Genomic DNA, 24,792 nt, shown 5'->3' with positions numbered 1-24,792 from the left:
TTTGCATTCCAAGTTTTTGCTGTAAGCAGCTACGGCTAACATTTTGTAAGCTTGTTCCTCGTTTGCTTTAATAAATCACTATTTGAACGTTCCTCTGCATTTGGGTTCAGTCATTCTGCACACCGTGACACTTATGCCTGAAGGGGGGAGCTTGGATAATAAAATCATCACAACTCAATTCAACAAAGAGTTGTATTCACGCACACACACACACACACACTCTGACACAGGCCCTTGGTGGTGTTAACAGTATTACTAATGCAGTGACACTGTGAACAAAGGGCCAGCTGTCACTCAGAGGCTTACAATTAGATGTGAATATTCACTACACAACATAGATGGACAGAAGGGGAGACTGGCTCTGCTGAGAAGCATCAGTCAGAACTGTTGAGTCAGCTTCTGCTACTCAGCTGCTTTGCCTCATATCATGATGTCCTGGCAAGTAAGGGTTTTACCAAGAGTGCTTTACAGTATAATATAGACTAATATTGATTTGCAGTGGATAATATCTGTCTATATTTTGTATTTGATGATTATAGACCATATTCACACGGCGGCCATCTTGCTAATAAGTTAATGGCAGGGCAACTGGCAGCTATAGCCGCATTTTGCAATTGCAGCCCATACATCCAAACAAAAGTCCTATCTGATTGTATTAAATGAGGTCAAACTCACCAACATTGCAGCTGCACAAAAAGCTTGAGTTATCCTTTTTCTTTTCTTTTATCTGTTCGATCGCAATACAATGCATATAGAACCACCCATTTAAAAAAAACACAACATGGAAAAACAACAAATAGCCTACCACAATACAGACATTACATTACACAGAAAAAAAAAATACAAAATACAAGACAAACGAGTAGGCCTACACGGTACACCACAGTCTTGACATGATTGTATATTACAGGTTATCCTTTTTCTATGTGCAGAGTGTTAATGTTGTTTCATAAAGTCCACTGTAGACATATGCAGCTACTTTCTGTCAAGAAAGAGTTCGGAAGCGCTTGCTTTCAGTAAATCAACGTCCTGCTGCCTCCTTCATTACCGGTATGTGCAATTTCAACAAAAGGCGGTAGTTGGGGTAGGGCTGTTGAGTGGATTTTCATGAAACAAACACTTTGCAGATAGAAAAAAAAAGATCGTTCAAGCTTCTTGTACAGCTGCAATGTTCATGAGTTTGAATAGTTACTGTTTGAATGTATGGGCTGTCAATTGCAAATTGCGGCTAGTTGCCAGTGACACCCTGCCATTCACTTAATGGTAAGTTGGCTGCTGTGTGAATATGGTCTGTGATCCTCTCTATCTCTCTCTCTCTCTCTCTAGACAGACAGACAGACAGACAGACAGACAGACAGACAGACAGACAGATAGATATAAATAGTTATATACCCCGCCCGCCCACTCCGCTGAGTGGACTGCTTCTCAGTCTGAATGCTGTAGCACTACTTAAAATAACCACGAGGTGGCAGCAAATTACCATAGCTGGCATCGAAACCTCAAACGCAGTACATCCTTGACGACACACAATCAGATTTTATGTTCAGTTGACCCTGGTCAGGGGATCTTATCATTATACTAAGATACCCTGACCATTCATCAGCAGTCAGTGCAATGCAAACATAAACATATGACTGCAAGTGTGTAAGATATGTGTGTGGGTCTGCGGTGAACGGACCGCAACATTTCATCATCGTCTTTGGGAATTTAAACTATGTGGTAGGCTATAATGTGGTGATGTTTTTGAGAAGTGGCGTGGCGTTCCAAATAAAATAATATTATTTTTAGTATTAAACGAATACTGTAACTGTTACTGACTGTCTGTCTGTTAATTGTATTATGTTTGTGACTGACCTTATTCTGGATTAGTAATAGTAATAAAGAGAGAGACTCATCGAGGGCGTGATGCCAGGAACCCAAATCAAGCCTGTATTATTAGATCCCTCCTCCACGTGTATATGTTTGGCGGTCGACTTCCCTATCGACAAACTCCCCTCTTCTGATTGGACCACGTACATGTCAATCCCGCGTGACGAAGAAACATACTGATATCAGTTTGGAAAACGAAACTGCTCGTGCCTGACAGACACAGGGGAGATAAACAAAAACGAAATCAAGTCACTCTCTTATAAAATAAACCTTTACATTATGAGTTATTATTGTCGTGCGGGCGGATATAGGCAGAAGACAGGCTGAGAAGGTAAGGTTTTATCTGTCTGGATTTGTGAAACGATGGTGGTGGTGTTTTTGTGAGAGGGGCAGCGGGCCTGGCTGGCACCTATCAACGCCAACAACAACACTACATCTAATCCTGTGTTGTAGCCTATTAATATATTTGTAACTACACATGATTTCGCAACGAGATCAGGCTAGCTGTAGCCCGTTAGCCTGTGTTGCCCAGGTGCTGTGCAAAGAAACGCAACAACACCTTATGCGCACCTGGATCTCTTTGTGTCGTAGGAAAGACAGTCGTATGGAGACAGCCGTAAAAATGATCCTTGCTTCTGTTTTGCTCGCAGTTTGGAATGTTGGATAAACAGGAGAGGCGAGGAGGTCGTACTGCAGAATGGAGGTGAGCACTGAGCAGCAGAGCATATGTACACAGTCAACTTTAATGTCATTTAACTCTGAGTCTGAGAGTGTACACATGTTTATTTTGTACACCCAGGGTTACAACTGGATTAGCCCTGAAACATGACATAAGTACAAGCATCATGTGAACCATGGCTAGTCTACAACTGGATATTATCAAGTGTAATGCTTTATGGTGTCGTGACGTACGTCCAATTGTATTGAGTTGTACTTGAAATAATGTACTGTAATTCTGCATCTAACTACATCAATCAATCAACCCTGAGAATTTCACTTTAGGCTATATATTGTGCTAACATACTGTACAGTTCCTACGGTTAGGTGGCCTCCAGACATATGAACAGTGAGCACAGCTGTTTCACAATCATAAGACGGAAACCTTGTTTATGGTGTATTCATTGCAATGTTACATACAACCCCACACACCGCACACGTGAGCAACGAACATGCGTCAGCGTACATGAATGACACTGACTGATGCCTGACCGATACGTTTAAAAAGAATCTAGCCGAATATGGAGGGAAAACCTGCATTGGTTGGTAACAGGAAAGGTGGGCACAAAAACATTCTGGCCATTAGGGAAAACTGGGCACTAGAGAAGAGTGGGCACCAGGAAGACACTGTAACAACTTGGCACTAGTCTGGGATGAGTAAGGAAATGTTGGCACCCAGAAGAGTGGGCACCAGGAAGACTGGGCACATGAGTCTTAGGAACAACGTTTTATGATAGATACTAGATACTGAAAGTTAACTCTGTTTTTCCTGCAGATAATATCTAGGCAGCAGTGAATGGTTTATTCTCTAGGTATATAGCTCCAATCCCTCTGGGTGTGACTGATAAAGCTGAGTTGATCATTAATTTTCTGGCTACTAACTGTCCTTTCTAACGTGATACTGTATGTAGACAGTAACCTTCCTTAATTGTTTCTTTTCCCGTTCCGTGCCATTTATGATTTTCCGCTGTACATAATATAATATGTATATTGTATAGACTGTATAATTGTATATTACCTAGTCTCTGTCCTGTCCCATGATTTTTCTATCGCTCTACATTGAATTCTCTTTGGCCCAGTCTGTAACTGCAGACTTGGTGGATTGGTGTGACTGAAGTTGTTACCATGGCACACTTTGACACGGAGTACCAGCGTCTGGAGGCGTCCTACAGTGACTCTCCACCGGGAGACGAAAATCTGCTGGTGCACGTGCCCGAAGGAGCTAAATGTATGGCACACACACACACACACACACACACACACACACACACACACACACACACACACACACACACACATACAAGTTATTATTATTACTAATGTATAAATAAAAGTAAACTTAGATAGTACTGTAGCTTGCTGATTACTCAATACTCATAATACTGTTTAATTACCGTATAATAATGTTAACAGTTATAACATGTAACTTTAATTCTTTTGCAGCGCAATGGCATCATATAGAAAATCTGGACCTGTTTTTCCAGAGGATATCCTTTTTTTAAAAATATGATTATCAGTTCACCTATTGTTAGCTGTATTTGCCCACCAGGTGTGTTTTATACAGCTTTCTGTTGATACCATGTTCTCCTCATGTGCCTTATCTGTGATTGCATTTGTCCAGTGAATTCACCCACCCCCCTTTTGTATTGAAGACAAAACATTCTGTACTCCAATACCGGTAAGATCTGTCTCTTCCATTGTTGTTATAGCCCTTAACTTCTCTTACGTCTATAACCTGCACCAGAAGAATGGATTTACCTGTATGCTACTGGGGGAGCTGTTTGAACTAGTGTGCGTACAGTATATATCCCACCCCACACTCTACAATCCTGACCATTAAGATGGATATTCCATAATATGCCTTTTGTTAACATTGATAGTAATGTCCCAGCTTAGACAGGACATGCACTCTGTCTCTATTCCTCTTTCAATTAAACACTCTTTCTGTTTGTCTGTCTGTCTATCTGTCTGTCTGTCTCTCTCCATCCAGTCAGCTGCTTTTTGTGGTGGGTTTCACAGTGTTCCTGGCCAACTGTGTGGACTATGACATCCTCTTTGCCAACAAGTTTGTGAACCACACAGACTCCTCTAAAGTTACCTTGCCTGACGCTTTCCTCCCCATTGACGTTTGCAGTGCCCGGTAAGTGTGAGATAATACTAAAAAACAGCCACAAAATCTTTTTCTTTTTCTTTTCCAGATCAACATTTTTTGATTGAGTAAGCATTTATTTACAATAGAATATTGCACAAGGGACTGTTACAGCACACCTCATCTGTCTCTGGTTTGCTACTCATGTGGCATTTCCCTTACACTATGTGTGCCAACATAGAACTTATAAGTGTGATATTTGACATACTGGTGTGAAACGTTTAGCTCGCAAAGGCCACAGTATGAGATTGTGGTCCAAATCTCCTGCTTTTAAAATGTCATATACTATTCATTCTCCATTGATACTGACAAGAAAAACACTTTCGTCACACTGCCTACTATTTAAAAATCACAACTTTAAGGAAAGCAAGTAAATATGTAACCTACTTGATGTTGAGCTAGACCTAGAGAAATATCAGCACCACTAAAGCAAAATTAGATGGCGTGTCTGATACCTTTCACTGTGTGGATATGCTTTTAAAAGTCATGAAATGTCTCTCTCCTCAGTATCCGTGACAATGCGTTTGTGATCTTCGTGCTGGTGATCTCTGGCATGTTCTGGCTGCACCGACTGGTGAAGTTTATCTACAATGTCTGCTGCTACTGGGAAATCAGATCCTTCTACACCAATGCCCTCAAGATGACCATGGTGAGACCAGGAATGCATAATACTATGTATAAGGATATCACTCACCTAAAGAGATTAGTTACAGCCATAATACAGTAGTCTGAGGGATATTAGTGCATTACTGGATAACTAACTAATGTGCTTGATATGAACACAGGCCACCTGGGCACTAAATAAGTCATGGCTAACATCATAACAGAGCTGAAGGAAATGCTACTTGGGCCTTTAGATATGATAATCACAGCTGATCTGAAAACATTATGGTTGAGCCTCAAGACCATTGCACATTATGAGTTGGAGTCTGGAGATGAGTCTGGACTTTCCTGCTGCCTGTTTGTTTATGTTTTCGTATCTGTAACTAGAGTGTTTATTACTCCATATTATACAGTTGGAGGCCATCGATATTGTCCTTTTCTTTTTGCTGAGGTTTGCGTGATCTGCGCAAAAGGACAGTTAACCCATTTTGGGGCGGGAACCCCTTTTGGTGTTTTAAACATTATGTTATAATTTAGCTATTTTTTTAAATCGTGAAAATTTAGAAGGATTTTTTCAGGATTTAGAAGGATTTTTAAAAGTTTTGAGGTCGGGCCTAAATGGGTCAAATGATAAGGGACAATATCGGTGGCACCCAACTGTATGTTATGTTTGCCTCTAACCCTCACTGTGCTGCGTTCTCCAGTCCTCTAACCCTCACTGTGCTGCGTTCTCCAGTCCTCTAACCCTCACTGTGCTGCGTTCTCCAGTCAGAGCTGCCCTATGCAACGTGGCAAGAAGTTCAAGCCAGAATCGTGGAGATCCAGAAGGAACACCAGATCTGCATTCATAAGAAGGAACTGTCGGAACTCGACATCTACCACCGTATCCTCCGCTTCAAGAACTACATGGTACAGTAATGTGCATGTGTGGGAATAATGTGTGTGAGGTTGTATTGTCAGCAGACTGCATAATCTGACATTCTGCTGTAACCTTTTAGCACTGACACGACCACCTGCTGTAAACGTGGCATGATGTCACCTGTCTTCCTGTCTCTTCAGGTTGCCATGGTGAATAAGTCTCTCCTTCCTGTACGTTTCCGACCTCCCTTACTCGGAGAGATTGTGTTCTACACGCGTGGTCTCAAGTACAACTTTGAACTCATCTTCTTTTGGGGACCAGGTGTGTGTTCGCGTGCGTGCGTGCGGCGCCTAGCTGTGAACTGACTCTAGTCTATACAATAAAATGTGTACTATATAAACTCATCTTCATATAATATTTTGGCAGTTACTATCCAACAAATTCAGGTACTTCCATCTTAACGGTTCATTAACTGGAACTGGGACACAGGGTCTTTTTTCAAACAGTTCCCTAAGTTAGTTTCAGTTGTTAAATGAGCAGTTGTCTACATTAGTTCTGTGTTGGTTTAATTCAAAGCCCTGTATTACAAATTATGGGTAATTTTACCTCCTTTTCTCCCCTTCTCTCTGTCCAACTCCAGGCTCTCTGTTTGAGAATGAATGGAGTCTGAAGCAAGAGTACAAGAGAGGAGGAAACAGGCTGGAGCTGGCAGACAAACTGGCATCTCGTATATTGTGGATTGGCATTGCCAATCTTTTGTTTTGTCCAGTCATTCTGGTGTGGCAGATCCTCTACGCCTTCTTTAGTTACACTGAGGTAACCAGTCTAGTTAGATTTCATGTCTGAATTGATGTACTGTAGTGTAGTTACTGAAAAAAAATGTCCATTCGTAGGTGATCAAGCGGGAGCCTGGTTCTCTGGGAGCCAGGTGCTGGTCTCTCTATGGTCGATGTTATCTGCGTCACTTCAATGAGCTGGACCATGAGCTCATGTCACGTCTCAGCAAGGGATACAAGGTATCCTGTACTTCATTTCTCGTCTAAATATACGTTGTGTATATACAGTGCCACCAACTACGTTTCTGTCCTCAATTTAAAAAAATCTAAATCAACTAATAGTCCATTAAGGACTTTGTCTTACTAATCAATTAGTTGATTTAATAAACAAATATGTAAAATTGTGTTATCTTGCTGATACCAGGACTTTCTGGTTGGTGATGTTGAACTGAACCTTCTAATGTTGTATTTTACAACCGCTACTGGCTGTTTGAAGTTATAGACATAGTCATAATTAAAGGATTGTCTAAATTTTAACAGCTCTGCGAGCTTGTACTTCTGCTATTTTTTAACATTTTAGAAAAATCTTGAAAGTGTGAGAACTACTGATTTAAGTGCTGCACGTGAATCTGTTTCAATATAAACTCCCATTTCCTTGTTTTCTATGTTCCTGTTTTTTTCCCCTTCTTTTTTACTCCCTTTAGGCTTCATCCAAGTATATGAACTGTTTTCTGTCTCCACTGCTGACTGTGGTGGCTAAGAATGTAGCATTTTTCGCTGGCTCGCTCCTGGCTGTTCTTATCGCCCTGACTATCTATGACGAGGACGTTCTTGCAGTGGAGCATGTTCTCTCATCCATCACACTGCTTGGAGTGTGTGTCACTGTCTGCAGGTAGAAGTCACTGCCAGTCAGTACGCCTGGTCGATTCTGTCACTGTCATCGGCTTTACATTTGTACATTCCAGACTTCCTCTCTACATCTCCTGTCCATTAACTCAAAGCCTGTCAATCTCTCCCCTTTATTTTTCCACAGGTCATTCATTCCTGACAAGCACATGGTGTTTTGTCCTGAGCAGCTGTTGAGGGTGATCCTGGCTCATATTCATTACATGCCAGACCACTGGCAGGGAAATGCACACAGATATGAGACCCGTGACCAGTTCTCTCAGCTCTTCCAGTACAAGGCTGTGAGTAATGTAGTGCTCATAAAAGAAAATGGAGTTCACATACTGGTGAAAAATAAGTTCCACTGTTTTATTGTGTTCAACATTTTGAGATCTTCATCAGGAATTTGAAAATTCCTGATGAAGTAAGATCTCTTGATGTAAACCGATGATTGTCCTGCACCTGGGCACTTAGATGTGTGTGCGGTGTGCACTATCCTTTTTATGCAGTACTGTAGTGCTGCCTTTTTGAGTTGCAAGAAAAGAAAACAATTTGGGTAGTAGATGGAGTAGAGGCAATTTTCATAATAACTTTGAGCCTTTTTCAGAATGTAGATTTTTGACTAATGAAAGTTTCATTAGTGCATGCATGCACTAATGAAAGGGGCGGCGGTGGCTCAGGGGTAGAGTGGCTGGATGGTAGCCGTAAGGTTGCCTGTTCGAACCCGGGCTCCCCCAGAGTTACTGTCGAAGTGTCCTTGAGCAAGACACTGAACCCCAAATTGCTCCCGATGTGCTAGTTTGTGCCTTGCATGGTTTCCGCTGCCATCGGTGTGTGAATGTGTGTGTGAATGGGTGAATGTAATGCACAATCTCTGTAAAGCGCCTTGGATAAAGGCGCTATATAAATGCACCATTTACCATTTACCATTTACCATGGGAGTGGTTTACAAGTTATATGTCTTATAACTGCTGAATTGTAGTTTTTGTTAGGCTCTCTGTGATGACTCATCTGAAAAGGATCATAACTTCTCTTTTCTCCTCTCTGCATGCATTCCAGGTTTTTATCCTGGAGGAGCTGATCAGTCCAGTAGTGACTCCCTTCATCCTGATCTTCTCCCTGAGGAGAAAGTCTCTGGAGATCATTGACTTCTTTAGGAACTTCACTGTGGAGGTGATTGGGGTGGGAGACACCTGCTCCTTTGCTCAGATGGATATTAGGCAACATGGACACCCGGCGGTGAGACACACTCACGCACGCACACACACATTCATTGTGTTATGACTTGCACATACAGTATGTTTGCACGAGAGAGATGTACAGTGTGTCCTGCTGTTGGATTTTCATCCCCCAATTTTTTTTCCCCCAAACAAACACCTTTCTTCCCCCTTGTAGCAATTTCTTTCAATGTTTCGATGATGCATAACATCTTCATGTAGTGACGTTTGGGAAGAACTTTCCTTTAATTTAAGGAAAAATTATATAAGCAACATAAGGTTCTCCTTATGCTGCCCACACCCAGTTCACTGGTGATGGCCTAAAAGGCAATCAAGGGCATAGTACTCCTCACCTTCAGGACATAATCCAAAACCTGTGTGTGTAATTGTGTAGAGCGTTGCTGAAAACTAGCCCTCAGGCTTAGCATACAGTACCTACCTACCCTGGGTCAATTAAAAAGATATAACAAAAACACAGTTTCCGCTCACTTACATCAGCCAACCAGTCTGTTTGGCTTTTCTGAGGTCCTTCACACAACCTGGAATACTAACAATACAATAGGTTTTACACCCTTTTAGCCAGGCTTCTTATTTATGTCTAGACATTTAGCAGTGTGTGTGTGTGCGTGTGCGAGCGTGCACGTGCATCATACGTCATGCAAGTGGAGGGAAATAAACGGAGGTATTCCAAAATACTGTAAATGACATAGAACAATCAAACAATGTCATGTGGAAAGACGTGGAACAATGTTAAATACACACTTACATCAGGGCAACACTGTTAAAAAGAGATTGCATTTTATATAGGCTACAGTATAATAGTACATCATTGCCTGTCTTACCTCCTCTCCCTCTCTAGTGGATGTCAGAAGGGAAGACGGAGGCGTCCATCTACCAGCAGGCAGAGGATGGGAAGACAGAGCTGTCTCTGATGCACTTTGCCATTACTAACCCCCAGTGGCAGCCTCCTCATGAGACCAATCACTTCATTAGTCAGCTTAAAGAACGGGTCCAAAGAGAGGCTACCGGGGCCCCTACAGACACACACACATTCACCTCACTGTCCCAGTCTGAGGTATGGACGCACAAAAAAGTAAATTGTATTGTTGGACATCTTCAACTCTTTAGAGGAGTAAAACATGCATGTTTGATTTATGCTCCTCTTCTCTCTCTCTGTCTCTCCCTGTCTCCCATAGCCAAGGAGTCTCGTTGCCAACCTCTTGGCAGGCCCACCCACATTAGCCTCTGTTCATTTTGGCCGGGATGGCTCTTTGATCAATCACACTGCCGCCGGCATTGGCGAGGGGGCGTCGGCCTTGCGCTCCCTTTCACCAGTCAGTAGCAGTCTTCACCTGAGAGGCAGCTTTAGTGCTGCTCATAGGGGCATTGGCCACGCCTCAGTCACAAGCAGGCCAATGGCAGGCTCTGGGTAAGATTACATTTCTTTAAACGGCATCCAGCAAGAAAATAATTGAGATTTAAATTTGAGCATTGTTAACTTGACAATATGTTATTGTTGGTGAGTATAAATGTATTGTAAAGGCTGTACTCTCCATTTTCATTTTATCCATTGACTTCATTCCTCCCTCACCCATTCACTCTTTCAGGACTGATGCACATACGATCAGCTCAGGCAGCAGTGCATGGGAGGGACAGCTGACCAGTTTGGTTCTATCAGAGTATGCCTCCACTGAAATGAGCATCCATGCACTCTACATGCATGAGGTAGGTGTGTGCGTGTGTTTGAGATGCAGAGAAGAGAACACAGTGTGTCTCTTTGTATGGGAAAGAAAGCGCAAGACAAAAATGATTCTGACTATATGACCCATGACTATATGACAATACCCCTTTTACATGCCCCTGTAGCTCCACAAGCAGCAGTCCCGTGGCGAGCTGTCTCGTCACACATGGCACAGACAGGATAGCGACGACAGTGGTGACAGCGTCCCAGACGAGGTCAGAAGTGAGCCCAACCCTCACTCCAGACACTTCCCCCGGTCACACACCTTCCCCACCGCAGTCCCCAGTCCCAGTGCCATTCCCAACTCGGCCTCAGCTATGTGTAGTACCAACACAGGCCAGGAGGGTCCGCTGCTACAGAGAAGCAGCCAGCGTGGCTACAGAGGAACCACCACAGGTAGTTATGGTCATAGAAGTATGGTAGTTATCAATGTAGACTCTGGACTACGTGTGGATTTGAGGATTTGTAGGTTGTCAAGATCATAACTAGAAAGTCACAATTCTGGGAAATTGTGTGGTTGCAGTGTGCACTGACAATTTCAAGCTTTGAGTCTTGCAGTACAGTATGATGATGATGTATTGACCCACATTATGTCACAGGGACACCAATAACACCAATTGTCCCATTAATGCTTTTGCGTCTCTTTGTCTTCCAGATTCCTTAGGTTCAGGTGGCAGGGTGGTAAGGTCTGCACATGTTCCCATGGGAGGGTGGGCAGAGGATGACCAGGCAGCCCCACGGCACCATGATTCCGTACCCGAGGAGGGCTCTGAGGAGGAGATGCCACCACATATACACAAGGTGTGTGTGTGTGTGTGTGTGTGTGTGTGTGTGTGTGTGTGTGTGTGTGTGTGTGTGTGTGTGTGTGTGTGTGTGTGTGTGTGTGTGTGTGTGTGTGTGTGTGTGTGTGTGTGTGTGTGTGTGTGTGTGTGTGTGCTGCAGCAAATTTATTTTTGCCTTTCTTTCTTTGCAGGTGACGTAAATGAGGATTACTCCCCCATCCCTCCAGCTGCTCACAGATAGCCCATCACATACCTTCTTTCTTGACATGCTCCACTGACTGACTTTCAAACTGAACTAACTAACCCAAGATTAACCGTCTGCGCTGACACGGCGGAAGATACACGTGCAAAACTGGGAATGCCATATTATTTATGAATACTTCTTGATCCTGTGAAATCCTTCTGACGCGACACCCACAGATGGATGTCAGCATTGGCCAATCAAGAGACAGCCTGCTCTTGGCTTCTGTGATATTAAATCTTACTAAACAAGGAAAGCAGGGGTGACTCTAACCTATGTATCAGAATAGTATCTACAGGATTAAGTTGCTTCTAATAGCCACCAGTTACATTGTACTGCACTACTCTATTTTGTGAATGAAAAAATGTCCCATGGAAAAGCATGTGTCACTCTGTGACGGAGACAAAAATGTAAGGCACTTGTCACTGCTGGGGTCATCCTGGACATTCTTTAAGTTATCGCAACCAGCACGCGGAATGTGTTGGATATTTTTCTGCTACCTCTTTGTTCACCAACAAGGAAACTGGGGAATTTCTGCTGTTTGACAACAAGTTAGAACCTCTATTAATGACAGGGGTTCCTAAAGTGTTTTTGGAAGTCTGCAGCTGATGCACTGACTTTCATTGTGTATATCTGATCCTGTATCGGTGGTGTAGAGGCTGTTTATCTTGCTCTCTTTCCCCCTCTGTAAATTATTTTTAAGTGTCCATCCAAAACAGCATAAGATGAGGCTGACCATTTTTTAATCATAAGATGTAATGTAATCCGACTTACCTGTTTGTTTCTCCCTGATTCTTTCTTGTATGTATTGCACTTAAAGTGGATGGTCTAAAACTTAATTTATACCCAGTTGTGTGCCAGTGCCAAAAATAGGTGATCAACAACTCACATCTTATCGTGTCAACCTTGTAGACTATTTTCACATGCAACACTGGCATGGAAATAACACAAATGGAGAGAACTCCTCCCAAAGTCCAGCTCTGTTCAAGACGTAAGCCTCATGTTTAAGAATCAGTGTGATTTTTGCCAGGTTTACTGCACACACACTGTGTAAATTGAAATATATTCATTGGAGTATTTCATAGCAACCATAATTCTAAATGTAATATATCAGAGTAATAACATTTTAAAGCCAACTTTGTGTGGCGTGTATGTACAGTAACTAGATACACTGTATGTATGCAATCACATGTCAAGAGACATTTGGGTTTTTGCTGTTAATAATTTATTCTTAATTGTCATCAAATTACATTTTCTTCAAGCATGCAGGGCTGTTTTAACATGTGCATGACCATCTACCCTACAGTTTGCTGAAAACAGCCATCGCCACACTTGTAGGCAGAGAGCTCTGAATCACAACTTGCATGTCTTTCTGTTCCACTTGTCTCAAATTCTACTTAAATTTAGATAATGCACTTTACTTTTTATACAGAGGACGAACTTTGTTTGTTATTTTTTTTTGTCATTTGATTGTGTCAAGGCTATTTCACTATGAACATGGACGCATTGTTTCAGTTAGTTATTTTTTTGCTTTTTGGGGGGGGTTTGTTTTGTAACCCTGTAAAATACCATTTTGTACAGTTGTAAATTAATCAATAAAAGTAATGTCAATTACAATTATAACTAGAAAAAGTGCCCTTCTGGGCACAGGTCTCCACCAGGAGGATAGGACTGTGTGAGATGTTTGGCAAAATGTTTAGGAGTAATATAAATAAGTAATATGTTTGCCTTTGATGGCAATTGGATGATTTGAGGCGTTTTGTTCCAAAAATGTGTTTTGCAAAAATCAACCTGTTGGTGGCGCTATAACAGGCCAATGTGAAAAGGGTGGGATATATTCCTCAGCCTAGTAAGAAAATGTGTGAAAGATTTGACGTAAATTGCATGCTGCGTTCATGATTTGAGGCTTTTGTTCAAAACGGGGCAATCTTGCAAACTGTGAAAGCCAATTATAGCCAATTAGGATGGAATATGAAATATCGGACAGATCCGACTTGAGCACATGACCATAGAGATACTGTGTAACGATTTTTGAGATTTTTGGACAGAATCTGGAGGAGTAATATCCAAAAATGTGTTTTACAAAATTCGGCCTCCTGGTGGCGCTATAAAAGGCAGATGTGGAAAATGCAGGTCAAAGGTTTGTCCTTGGCCTCTAGGGAGTGTGCATGCAACGTTTCACGCAGATCGGTGCAGTTTTAGGTAAACAATGTTAAAAGCTGCCTCATGGTGGCGCTATAACAGGCCGTTCTGGAAAATGCGGGGCAGAGGTTCATCGTTGGCATCCAGGGAGTGTGTGTGCAAAGTTTGACATCGACCGGGTTAACGGTGCCGGAGATTAGCTGGTAACGGACGGACGGAAGGACGGACACACACACGGACGGACGGACACACACACGGACGGAGTGCAAAACATACTCTCTCCCCATGCCTTCGGCCTGGTGGAGACAAATATCTAGCTGGAAAAAGAAGCTACTTGTACAACAAGAGGGTTACTGAGTGGAAAGAAGTAGAATAGGCTATCGGTCTTCCATCAAATTCCTACACTAGCCACAAGCTGGGGAACATTGGACTGTGAGGGAGGGGGGAGAAAAGAAGGTAAAATGAAATCTTGAGGAATTCTGAGAAAATTCTGCTGCAAGCCGATTATGTAAAAGCACTACATTTTTAAAAACTCGTTTTAAGGGGCAGTATGGATCACAAGGTCGCTGGTTCGATCCCCGCTTCAACCAAGGTCGCCACATCGAGCCCCGTTTAGACCAAAAGTAACCTTTACCTGAAGTGCTCATGGTGTATTTTAGATAATTTTTTATCTTATGTCAATGTGACCGTTTGTGACGTGATGTAAATGAGTCTAGAGGGCCTCCCTCCACACCAAGAACGAACTGTAAATTGTTCAGTTGTCCACATGCCAACTGGAAATAACAATAGATAATGACAGCGGTGAACGGCAATCGGAATAGTAATTTGATGAATAATCATCATTTTCAATCAAATTCTGTATTGTAGGCCATTCTGTATTTTCAAGGCATCAGTAATTACTAATTAGGCTACCACCATGTGTTTACAGAACGTCATCATTCATAATGCTCAGTTGCTCACAGTCACATCATTAGTTATCATTATTGGTAGGCCTAATCATCATTTAATGTGCCATTTAATGAGTCAACTCATAACAAATATTTTAAATATCACGTAATATGTGACCACAGAGGAATTTGATTGCTTGCATGCATAATGCATTAGCTACTGTGTAGCCTCGGTACCCAGGCTTTTATTTTTCAGTTTACAAAAAGCTAAACTTTTCTTGACTATTATTCTTACAGATTGATGGATTGATTGATTGAAGAATTTATTAACAGTTTGCAGAATTACAGTACATTTCAAGCACAAACTCAATACAAAGGCTGTTAACTGTGAGTGGACGACCCAATTAAGCATTACACTTGTTTCCAACAGGGTCCACCATGTTCAAATCATCAAAACATTTAGAGACGTACAAATAGACACTTCTATAGACAGAACAGGAATTCATCAAAAGAACAGGAATTCATCAGATCGCATTCAAAAACATTAATTGACAGAAAGCGTTACAATTGATATTAATGCTAATGCATAGGTGAATGAAAATGATAGCCTGGCGTGGCCAGACTCATAGCGAGGGATTGAGGCACTGTTCTTTTGGCAAATCTAAGTGAGCAAATATAAGACTTCCGGGGGACGATCTCTTCAAAATAAGAGTACCCTCTAGAGTATTGAAAAAAAGATTAATTTGCACATTAAAACTATAAATTAAGCATTTAAACGATGCTATAGGACACACATTATGTTTCTGTGTAAAAATAAGTAATAAGTAATGTTTCTGTGTAAAGATAAGTAATTAAAAAGTTATCTAAATGGATAAATGCTATTCACTGGAGAGCATGGACTTTATAAAGTGGACGCTGGACAAAAATCCCTGCTATGTTTCGACTAGTGTGACATACGCACGCGTCCGGGGAGACCTCCTCTACAACACCACACTGTCCGCTAAGCAGCAGAGGTGTAAAACAAAAATTGGCACCAGGTCACAGGTAAAAAAACATAAAAAAACTTCCCATTTCCAGACTACAGTGGACTAAAGTGGACACTGGACAAAAATCCCTGCTATGTTTCGACTAGTGTGACATATGCACGCGTCCGGGGAGACCTCCTCTACAACACCACACTGTCCGCTAAGCAGCAGAGGTGTAAAACAAAAATTGGCACCAGGTCACAGGTAAAAAAACATAAAAAAACTTCCCATTTCCAGACTACAGTGGACTAAAGTGGACGCTGGACAAAAATCCCTGCTATGTTTCGACTAGTGTGACATACGCACTCGTCCGGGGAGACCTCCTCTACAACACCACACTGTCCGCTAAGCAGCAGAGGTGTAAAACAAAAATTGGCACCAGGTCACAGGTAAAAAAACATAAAAAAACTTCCCATTTCCAGACTACAGTGGACTGTGTTGTAGAGGAGGTCTCCCCGGACGCGTGCGTATGTCACACTAGTCGAAACATAGCAGGGATTTTTGTCCAGCGTCCACTTTAGTCCACTGTAGTCTGGAAATGGGAAGTTTTTTTATGTTTTTTTACCTGTGACCTGGTGCCAATTTTTGTTTTACACCTCTGCTGCTTAGTGGACAGTGTGGTGTTGTAGAGGAGGTCTCCCCGGACGAGTGCGTATGTCACACTAGTCGAAACATAGCAGGGATTTTTGTCCAGCGTCCACTTTAGTCCACTGTAGTCTGGAAATGGGAAGTTTTTTTATGTTTTTTTACCTGTGACCTGGTGCCAATTTTTGTTTTACACCTCTGCTGCTTAGCGGACAGTGTGGTGTTGTAGAGGAGGTCTCCCCGGACGCGTGCATATGTCACACTAGTCGAAACATAGCAGGGATTTTTGTCCAGTGTCCACTTTAGTCCACTGTAGTCTGGAAATGGGAAGTTTAAAAAACATTTTTTTACATCTGACCTGGTGCCAATTTTTGTTTTACACCTCTGCTGCTTAGCGGACAGTGTGGTGTTGTAGAGGAGGTCTCCCCGGACGCGTGCGTATGTCACACTAGTCGAAACATAGCAGGGATTTTTGTCCAGCGTCCACTTTAGTCCACTGTAGTCTGGAAATGGGAAGTTTTATAAAGTTTTTTTACATCTGACCTGGTGCCAATTTTTTTTTTACACCTCTGCTGCTTAGCGGACAGTGTGGTGTTGTAGAGGAGGTCTCCCCGGACGCGTGCGTATGTCACACTAGTCGAAACATAGCAGGGATTTTTGTCCAGCGTCCACTTTAGTCCACTGTAGTCTGGAAATGGGAAGTTTTATAACATTTTTTTACATCTGACCTGGTGCCAATTTTTGTTTTACACCTCTGCTGCTTAGCGGACAGTGTGGTGTTGTAGAGGAGGTCTCCCCGGACGCGTGCGTATGTCACACTAGTCGAAACATAGCAGGGATTTTTGTCCAGCGTCCACTTTAGTCCACTGTAGTCTGGAAATGGGAAGTTTTTTTATGTTTTTTTACCTGTGACCTGGTGCCAATTTTTGTTTTACACCTCTGCTGCTTAGCGGACAGTGTGGTGTTGTAGAGGAGGTCTCCCCGGACGCGTGCGTATGTCACACTAGTCGAAACATAGCAGGGATTTTTGTCCAGCGTCCACTTTAGTCCACTGTAGTCTGGAAATGGGAAGTTTTTTTATGTTTTTTTACCTGTGACCTGGTGCCAATTTTTGTTTTACACCTCTGCTGCTTAGCGGACAGTGTGGTGTTGTAGAGGAGGTCTCCCCGGACGCGTGCGTATGTCACACTAGTCGAAACATAGCAGGGATTTTTGTCCAGCGTCCACTTTAGTCCACTGTAGTCTGGAAATGGGAAGTTTTTTTATGTTTTTTTACCTGTGACCTGGTGCCAATTTTTGTTTTACACCTCTGCTGCTTAGCGGACAGTGTGGTGTTGTAGAGGAGGTCTCCCCGGACGAGTGCGTATGTCACACTAGTCGAAACATAGCAGGGATTTTTGTCCAGCGTCCACTTTAGTCCACTGTAGTCTGGAAATGGGAAGTTTTTTATGTTTTTTTACCTGTGACCTGGTGCCAATTTTTGTTTTACACCTCTGCTGCTTAGCGGACAGTGTGGTGTTGTAGAGGAGGTCTCCCCGGACGCGTGCATATGTCACACTAGTCGAAACATAGCAGGGATTTTTGTCCAGTGTCCACTTTAGTCCACTGTAGTCTGGAAATGGGAAGTTTTTTTAAGTTTTTTTTACATCTGACCTGGTGCCAATTTTTGTTTTACACCTCTGCTGCTTAGCGGACAGTGTGGTGTTGTAGAGGAGGTCTCCCCGGACGCGTGCATATGTCACACTAGTCGAAACATAGCAGGGATTTTGTCCAGCATCCACTTTATTAAGTCCATGCACTCCAGTGAATGGACTTGGGCACTCCAGTGCATGGACTTGGGCATTTATCCATTTAGATAACTTTTTTACGTTATTTAATTACTTATTTTTACACAGAAACATAATGTGTGTCTTCACAATAACTGTAATGTAATAACAATACTAATAATGTAATGTAATAATTATTTAATTAACCACGCTTTTATTCTGAAAGCAACCGGATGTCTTAAATTTGCTAGCTCTCTGGCAGGAAGTTCTAGATTTGCCAAAAGAACGGAGCCGAGGATTGAAGGATTCACTGATGCTTCCTCCCCGCAACGTCAGTGAATCCTCGCTATGAGTCTGGCGGGTTCATATAAGGTCTGGCCCGCCAGGCAATGAAAATGATGGTTGCGTTTAAACACAGCCACCAGATGGCAAACGTCCCCTACTTATTCCTGTAATTCAGCCATTTTAACAAGTCAACATTTTCACTGCATTCCGGTGCGTAGCTTTTTCAGAGCCCGGATAGCTCAGTCGGTAGAGCATCAGACTTTTAATCTGAGGGTCCAGGGTTCAAGTCCCTGTTCGGGCGACGCTACTTTTCGCTGAATGTTAACGAAACATAATCTGTCTAATAGTAATTTCAGAGGTTACGGTACACAATACATCTCCATTTAAAAACTGGTTGACAAACGAAACTGCAGGAAATAACACATAGGCCTATGCAGCCATTACATACAGGCCTGCCTAGTATGTAGGATAGTAAATTAAAGATCAAGAACAATTTGGTAGATGATTGGATTGTCTAGTTACCTGCCATGACCATGCCATACCTTAGGTGGACAAGAAATTAAAATAGTTACTCTATGATTAGAAATTGATAATTCAAAATATGCTCCTCATTGACTTACATTGCATGGTAAAACAGCTCTCAGAGTCTTTCAGCATACAAATGCAATCAATTAAATGCAAACAAAGCAGGTTTTTTTCCCCTTTAGAAATGTCAACTGTTGACATTTTTTGTAAACAAAAACATTTAAAAAACGAAATGCTTTGTTTGTATTTGTTTACAGACTAAAATAGTGAATTTGAGAGCTCTTTCACCAGCTATCTATCTACATTACCAGGCAGTAAGACGTCTGGGGGGCGAGAAGCGCTGCGTGCACTGGCCATATATGGAGCGTATCTTGAGTGTACAGGGTGTGATGAGGTCAGATCAAGATATGGAATGTCAGAACAGGTCAGCTCCATACAGGGTTTGATGAGGGCCTCAGGTAGGGCCAGGCCTTAATTTTCGGGCCTGCCGGGCACGGCTGCACAAATAACTTTGGGGCAGGCCCGTCTAGAGTTTAAATGGATAGGTATCAGTCAAAAGGGAGACATCGAAAAGGAAGGATGGATGGGGATCGTTCCCCATCCATCCTTCCTTTGACATTCCATACATTCCATATTATGGAGATAGGCCTATATCCATATACTAATAATGATCAGGAGATCTCCATATATGGGCTTAAATGTGACAGCAGGTCGCATTTACTATGACATCAACAAAGAACTCCATATATGGGAATTAAAAGGACGCAGACATAATAACTGGGTGGCGCATGCATTTCCAACTTGCATCGCTCCAAGTGGGCCCTTATGGGCACCGCTCTAGTATTTTGAATGATCAATTTCGAATCAATGGAGCAACCCTTTTTGATTTCTTGCCCAACTTTGGAGTTACAAGCAACACCCTAAACCTCTACCAAAGTGTAGAAAGATATTTACTATTCTGCAGAGGAATCAAAAATTATACTTACAATTGGTACAGTCCATCTTTCTTATGAACTACACTTTTATTGACTGTATACATCCACAGTAGGCCTATATCCCTATACTAAAGACCACCACATTTTAAACTATTCTGAAGTTAAAACTATAGACAATCAATTATGTGTTTGGTACAATTTACAATTTACGGTAGGTATTGAGCAGACACTCTTAATCCAGAGCAATTTACTGTAAGCAAGGTAAACACAAGGTAATACATCAAATGCATAGAAATTGTAATCTATTCTAGGATCATAGGTAAACCAAGGTCCTATCATCAGTCTAAAAACAATATACCACAAAGTACCACAAAAACAAAATGCAGGTTGTCCAACTGTCCAAGATCTTTTACATTTGATTATAATTGTGATTTAATTTAACTATTCTTTGTCTTGGAGCCTTTGTTGACTCGGTCACTTTCTGGTGTAGATGGAGATGCCTCCTGCAATCATTCTGGTAGACAAATGTTCAGAAAGATAACTGAGTCCTGTTTGAAAACACACACACACGCACGCACGCACGCACGCACGCACGCACGCACGCACGCACGCGCGCGCACACACACACACACACACACACACACACACACACACACACACACACACACACACACACACACACACACACACACACACAGACACACACGTTTGTGGATATTAAGAGCAAAACATCACATTGTTGTGTCTTGGGTGTGAGGCTGGAATTCATCGGCTGGTAAGACTTACGTGTTGAGTGGTGGGAGCGTAACAGGACCAGTCACATGGTGTATGGATGGAACATGCGTCCCTTGTCCTCCTGGGACTGTTGACATCATTTGTGGCCACACACTGTAGCCAATGGGAGGCAGGGGATGTGTTGCAGCTGTGGGACCGTAGTGGTGATGGTGAACAGCACTTCCCCTTCCTTTGTCCTGGAAATGGGAATGGGACAACATTAAGAAGAAGTAATAGAAGTTGCCAGTGTGTGTGTGCGTGTGTGTGTGTGTGCGCGTGCGTGCGTGCGTGCGTGCGTGCGTGTGCGTGCGTGCGTGCGTGTGTGCGTGCGTGTGTAGAGTGACACTGTGTGATGCACTGACCTGTCCGTACTGAGTGTGTGGGACAGAGTGACTGGCTCCTCCAGGAGGTGAAACGGCCATTGGAGGAAGAGCCTTTATCATCATGTTTTGCATTATAATCTGATGCATCTGAGCATTCTGCATCAACATCATCTCCACCATGTCTATCACGCACGCACGCACGCACGCACGCAGGCACGCACACACACACACACACACACACACACAAAAGCATAAGCAATATATATATATATATATATATATATATATATATATATATATATATATATATATATATATATACAGTGATGTAAATAGGTTTTCAATGTAATGAGTCCCGGGATGCAGGGATGGTCTTTTAGATGAGTCCCAGGGACATTTTATGAGTCCCACTTCAACGACGTTAGGAGTAATATTTTGCTATTTTTACAAATTTCAGCATTTAACTCCCATTTCATTTTATATGGTTATAATGTGGTTAAATTCATGTAGAAAACAGAAGAAGAAATGATTATTATAACTAAAGCTAGCAAAATAAACTAGACTAAAAAACAGTAGGCCTACAGTAGTACAGTAGTGCATCCCGTGGATGCAGAGGTCTTTGTTTTATTGCGTCACTTAACTATAAACTGCGTTTTGGGATGCAAAATGCACCCTATTTTAATCTCTGTATATATAGATAGATATATATAAAACCAGTCAATATATGTACTGTTGCATGCCTTCTTTGATGCTGCCTGAGCGCGGTGCAGGATAGGGCTGGGGGGGTTGAATCTGGGAAATGAGTGGCTGCTGTTGAGGCAACTGTTGTATGATGGTGGTAGGCTGCTGTTGAGGCAACTGTTGTATGATGGTGGTAGGCTGCTGGGGCATCTGGAGAAAGAGAATGAGAGAGAGACAGAGGTGGAGACAGACAAACAGAAAAGAGAGTGCTCAATTGAAAGGAACAGAGATATATATTACATGTCCTGTCTATTTGGAAAGATGTGAGTCAGTGTGGTTTTATTATCAATGTTAACAAAAGGTATATGAATATCCAGCTTGACGCTCAGGATTCTTTCAGTGTGGGTGTGGGATGTAGGAGTGTAGGCTGTATGTACATTGTAGCCTACACCAACTGAAAGTGACCGCTTCCATAAGCAAGGTATATCCATTCTTCTGCTTCAGGATATACATAAAAGAAGTTAAGGGCTAAATCAACAATGGAAGAGAGATCTTATTCTTTAGTTACTGTTTTGACTACAATGTAAAACTGGGTGTGGAATTGTGAAATGTTTGCAATCAGAGATAAAGCAGAATGTGATAAAGTAATATGTAATATACAAATATATACACGTAATAGAGGGGACAGAGAACAAAGCAGGATAAAATGTCTCTATGAAATCCTGTTAAATGAGATTACCTCTGGATTCACACAGAGAGAGAGAGAGAGAGAGAGAGAGAGAGAGAGAGAGAGAGAGAGTAACTGTTGAATGTCTCACAGTCTGCTGTATGATGCGTGGGGGCAGAGGTGGTGCAGGTGGAGGAAGAGGCAGTATGGGTGGTGCAGGTGGCAGTTGGTGGATGTGGATGGGAGCCACAGGCTGAGGGGCCGGTGGGAGGTGTGACGGATATCGTCCATGTGTTCCTCCCCATGTATGAGGCCTGGTGACCTCCTCCAACATGTGTTGCTCCTGCAGAAAATATACCATTATGCACACACACCGCACGCACACACATGTGTACGCACGCAAGCACGCACATAATATAAAACAGTAACACATGCACTTTTATTTGACTAAAGAGTAATTACATACACAGACACTGAGCATCCTTATGTATCTCTGAACAAGACTTTTGACAACTGCAGAAAAGCAATGATTATCGCTTGTCTTGTTACAATTGAGATTTTCAAACCTTCAGTCTTTGCAGAAGGTTCCTCTTTCGCCTTAGTGCGTTGTGTAGTGCATCATTCTGTCCATTGTGGCTCCCTTAACAGTTAACACAGAGAAGAGATAACCATAATTAGGCACAAGACGTCAATCAAATTATTAGCCTGATATCATATGAAATCTAAATAACTCTTCACAATAGGAAAATAACATAGTTTACTTGTAGACTGGGCCGACTCTGCCCGGCCATCCATGTCCCTTTCATTTTCCAGTCTCTATGGAGGTCAGTATAAACATTTGTTATGTGATTTTATGTGAAAGAGTATATAAAATGGCCTCACTTCACTTAATTTATAGTAAGCAAACGAACCTTCTCTAGTAGCTTGAGTCTGAGTCTTGTCATCTGATCAACCATGGGATCCGCCATGCTGATCCCATGCCACATTTTGCTGCTTGTGTAAGTTAGTGACAAATAAAACCTTCTTGATTCTATAGAGATGAAAGATAACCAGACAGTTACCGGTATGTTTTTTTTGCTAAATACAATTACACACTCACGCACGCACGCACGCACGCACACACACACACACACACACACACACACACACACACACACACACACACACACACACACACACACACACGCACGCACGCACACACACACGCACACACACACACACACACACACACACACACACACACACACACACACACACACACACACACACACACACACACACACACACACACACACACACACAAATACAGAGAGAGAGAGAGAGAGAGACACACAAATACAGAGAGAGAGAGAGAGAGAGTTCTTAGCTTGTAAATACCTTATTCACTTCAACTTGTGTCGTTTCAAGTCACACACCTCGTATCTACCTGTCTGTCTCCAGGCCAAACTAAAATCACAAACTGGTTGTCCTGGGACACAGCTGTTTACCTAGGTGCTCAGGTGACCTTCCGGTCCACTTGGTTTCTATTCTGCTTTCTCTCTATAGTTTTAGATAAATAGATAAGAGAGAATGGCAAATTAACTACCAAAGTTATATATTTAATCATATTGGAACTATGGTGTTGAACCTGAATAATAATAAATTCTACAGCTCTTCCTGCTCTACATCGTCATAAACCAATCTAGGGCACACAACAAATAATTAAATATTTGTATTAGAGCACTTTTCCAGAACAAAGACAATTGATAGTCCATAATATAGCCTATCAATTATGTCTTTCATTTTATTTGAAGTTGTGTAGTTTTTAGTCCCACCCACAGTCCCACTAGCATCATAGTTCTATTTTATCAGGTGTCACTACTTGATTTCAAACAGCTAGGCCTAATGATGCCATGCAGAGTACATTCAGCTACATTATGTTTGATTGATTGATTGATTGAAATATTTATTAACAGTTTGCAGAATTACAGTACATTTCGAGCACAAACTCAATACAAAGGCTGTTAACTGTGAGTGGACGACCCAATTAAGCATTACACTTGTTTCCAACAGGGTCCACCATGTTCAATTCATCAAAACATTTAGAGACGTACAAATAGACACTTCTATATAGACAAAGAACAGAACAGGAATTCATCATAATGGAGGTAAAAAGGGAAAATGTAATAATGGTGCGTGCAGTAAGTGACAGTGACACTGAGTAATTATTTGAATATGGAGCTTTAAACTTTGAATCTAAAAAATATCACTAGACTACCTGTAAACAATTTAAAAAATAACAATGTATTCACTTTTTATATGACTTTAAATACTAAATATAGATGTTACAATTATTTAACGTATTACAACTGTGTAGTG

General features: G+C 42.0%; 2 protein-coding genes across 3 annotated transcripts; one reads left to right on the top strand and one right to left on the bottom strand.

Annotated features, from left to right (window-relative positions):
• Positions 1-2,044: 2,044 nt before the first annotated feature.
• Positions 2,045-13,456, top strand: atg9a (ATG9 autophagy related 9 homolog A). Of its 2 annotated transcripts, XM_079529033.1 has the most exons (21): positions 2,045-2,200; positions 2,520-2,572; positions 3,362-3,398; positions 3,666-3,814; positions 4,030-4,073; positions 4,313-4,377; positions 4,577-4,726; positions 5,243-5,384; positions 6,107-6,247; positions 6,398-6,518; positions 6,838-7,013; positions 7,091-7,213; positions 7,678-7,865; positions 8,007-8,160; positions 8,918-9,097; positions 9,935-10,150; positions 10,272-10,504; positions 10,683-10,800; positions 10,942-11,212; positions 11,472-11,617; positions 11,790-13,456. In XM_079529033.1, exons 4-21 carry the CDS (start codon positions 3,712-3,714, stop codon positions 11,796-11,798), a joined length of 2,580 nt encoding a protein of 859 aa, XP_079385159.1. In that variant the 5' UTR covers positions 2,045-2,200; positions 2,520-2,572; positions 3,362-3,398; positions 3,666-3,711; the 3' UTR covers positions 11,799-13,456. The 2 variants fall into 2 exon arrangements, with proteins under 2 accessions (XP_079385159.1, XP_079385158.1); XM_079529032.1 differs by lacking the exon at positions 3,362-3,398.
• A 7,315-nt stretch (positions 13,457-20,771) lies between these two features.
• Positions 20,772-23,408, bottom strand: cUnh21orf58 (chromosome Un C21orf58 homolog; the record flags this gene model as incomplete). The annotated part of the gene is made up of 7 exons (XM_079527614.1): positions 23,346-23,408; positions 23,196-23,250; positions 23,001-23,074; positions 22,586-22,777; positions 21,827-21,977; positions 21,126-21,268; positions 20,772-20,960 (listed from the first exon to the last, which is right to left on the bottom strand). Exons 1-7 carry the CDS (start codon positions 23,400-23,402, stop codon positions 20,772-20,774), a joined length of 861 nt encoding a protein of 286 aa, XP_079383740.1. The 5' UTR covers positions 23,403-23,408.
• Between the last annotated feature and the right edge of the window lie 1,384 nt (positions 23,409-24,792).

The sequence above is a fragment of the Electrona antarctica genome (genome assembly GCF_951216825.1).
Source record: "Electrona antarctica genome assembly, chromosome: 18".
Taxonomy (NCBI): Eukaryota; Metazoa; Chordata; class Actinopteri; order Myctophiformes; family Myctophidae; genus Electrona; species Electrona antarctica.
Note: the sequence above shows the minus strand (reverse complement) of the source record. Positions and strands in the feature narration are given on the sequence as shown.

Bases quoted from the DNA above. Each gene is read 5' to 3' on its own strand.
- atg9a (XM_079529032.1), top strand. From the start codon at position 3,712: ATGGCACACTTTGACACGGAGTACCAGCGTCTGGAGGCGTCCTACAGT. The intron at 7,014-7,090 runs GTAACCAGTCTA...GTCCATTCGTAG, and splicing joins CCTTCTTTAGTTACACTGAG to GTGATCAAGCGGGAGCCTGG. The intron at 8,161-8,917 runs GTGAGTAATGTA...CATGCATTCCAG, and splicing joins AGCTCTTCCAGTACAAGGCT to GTTTTTATCCTGGAGGAGCT.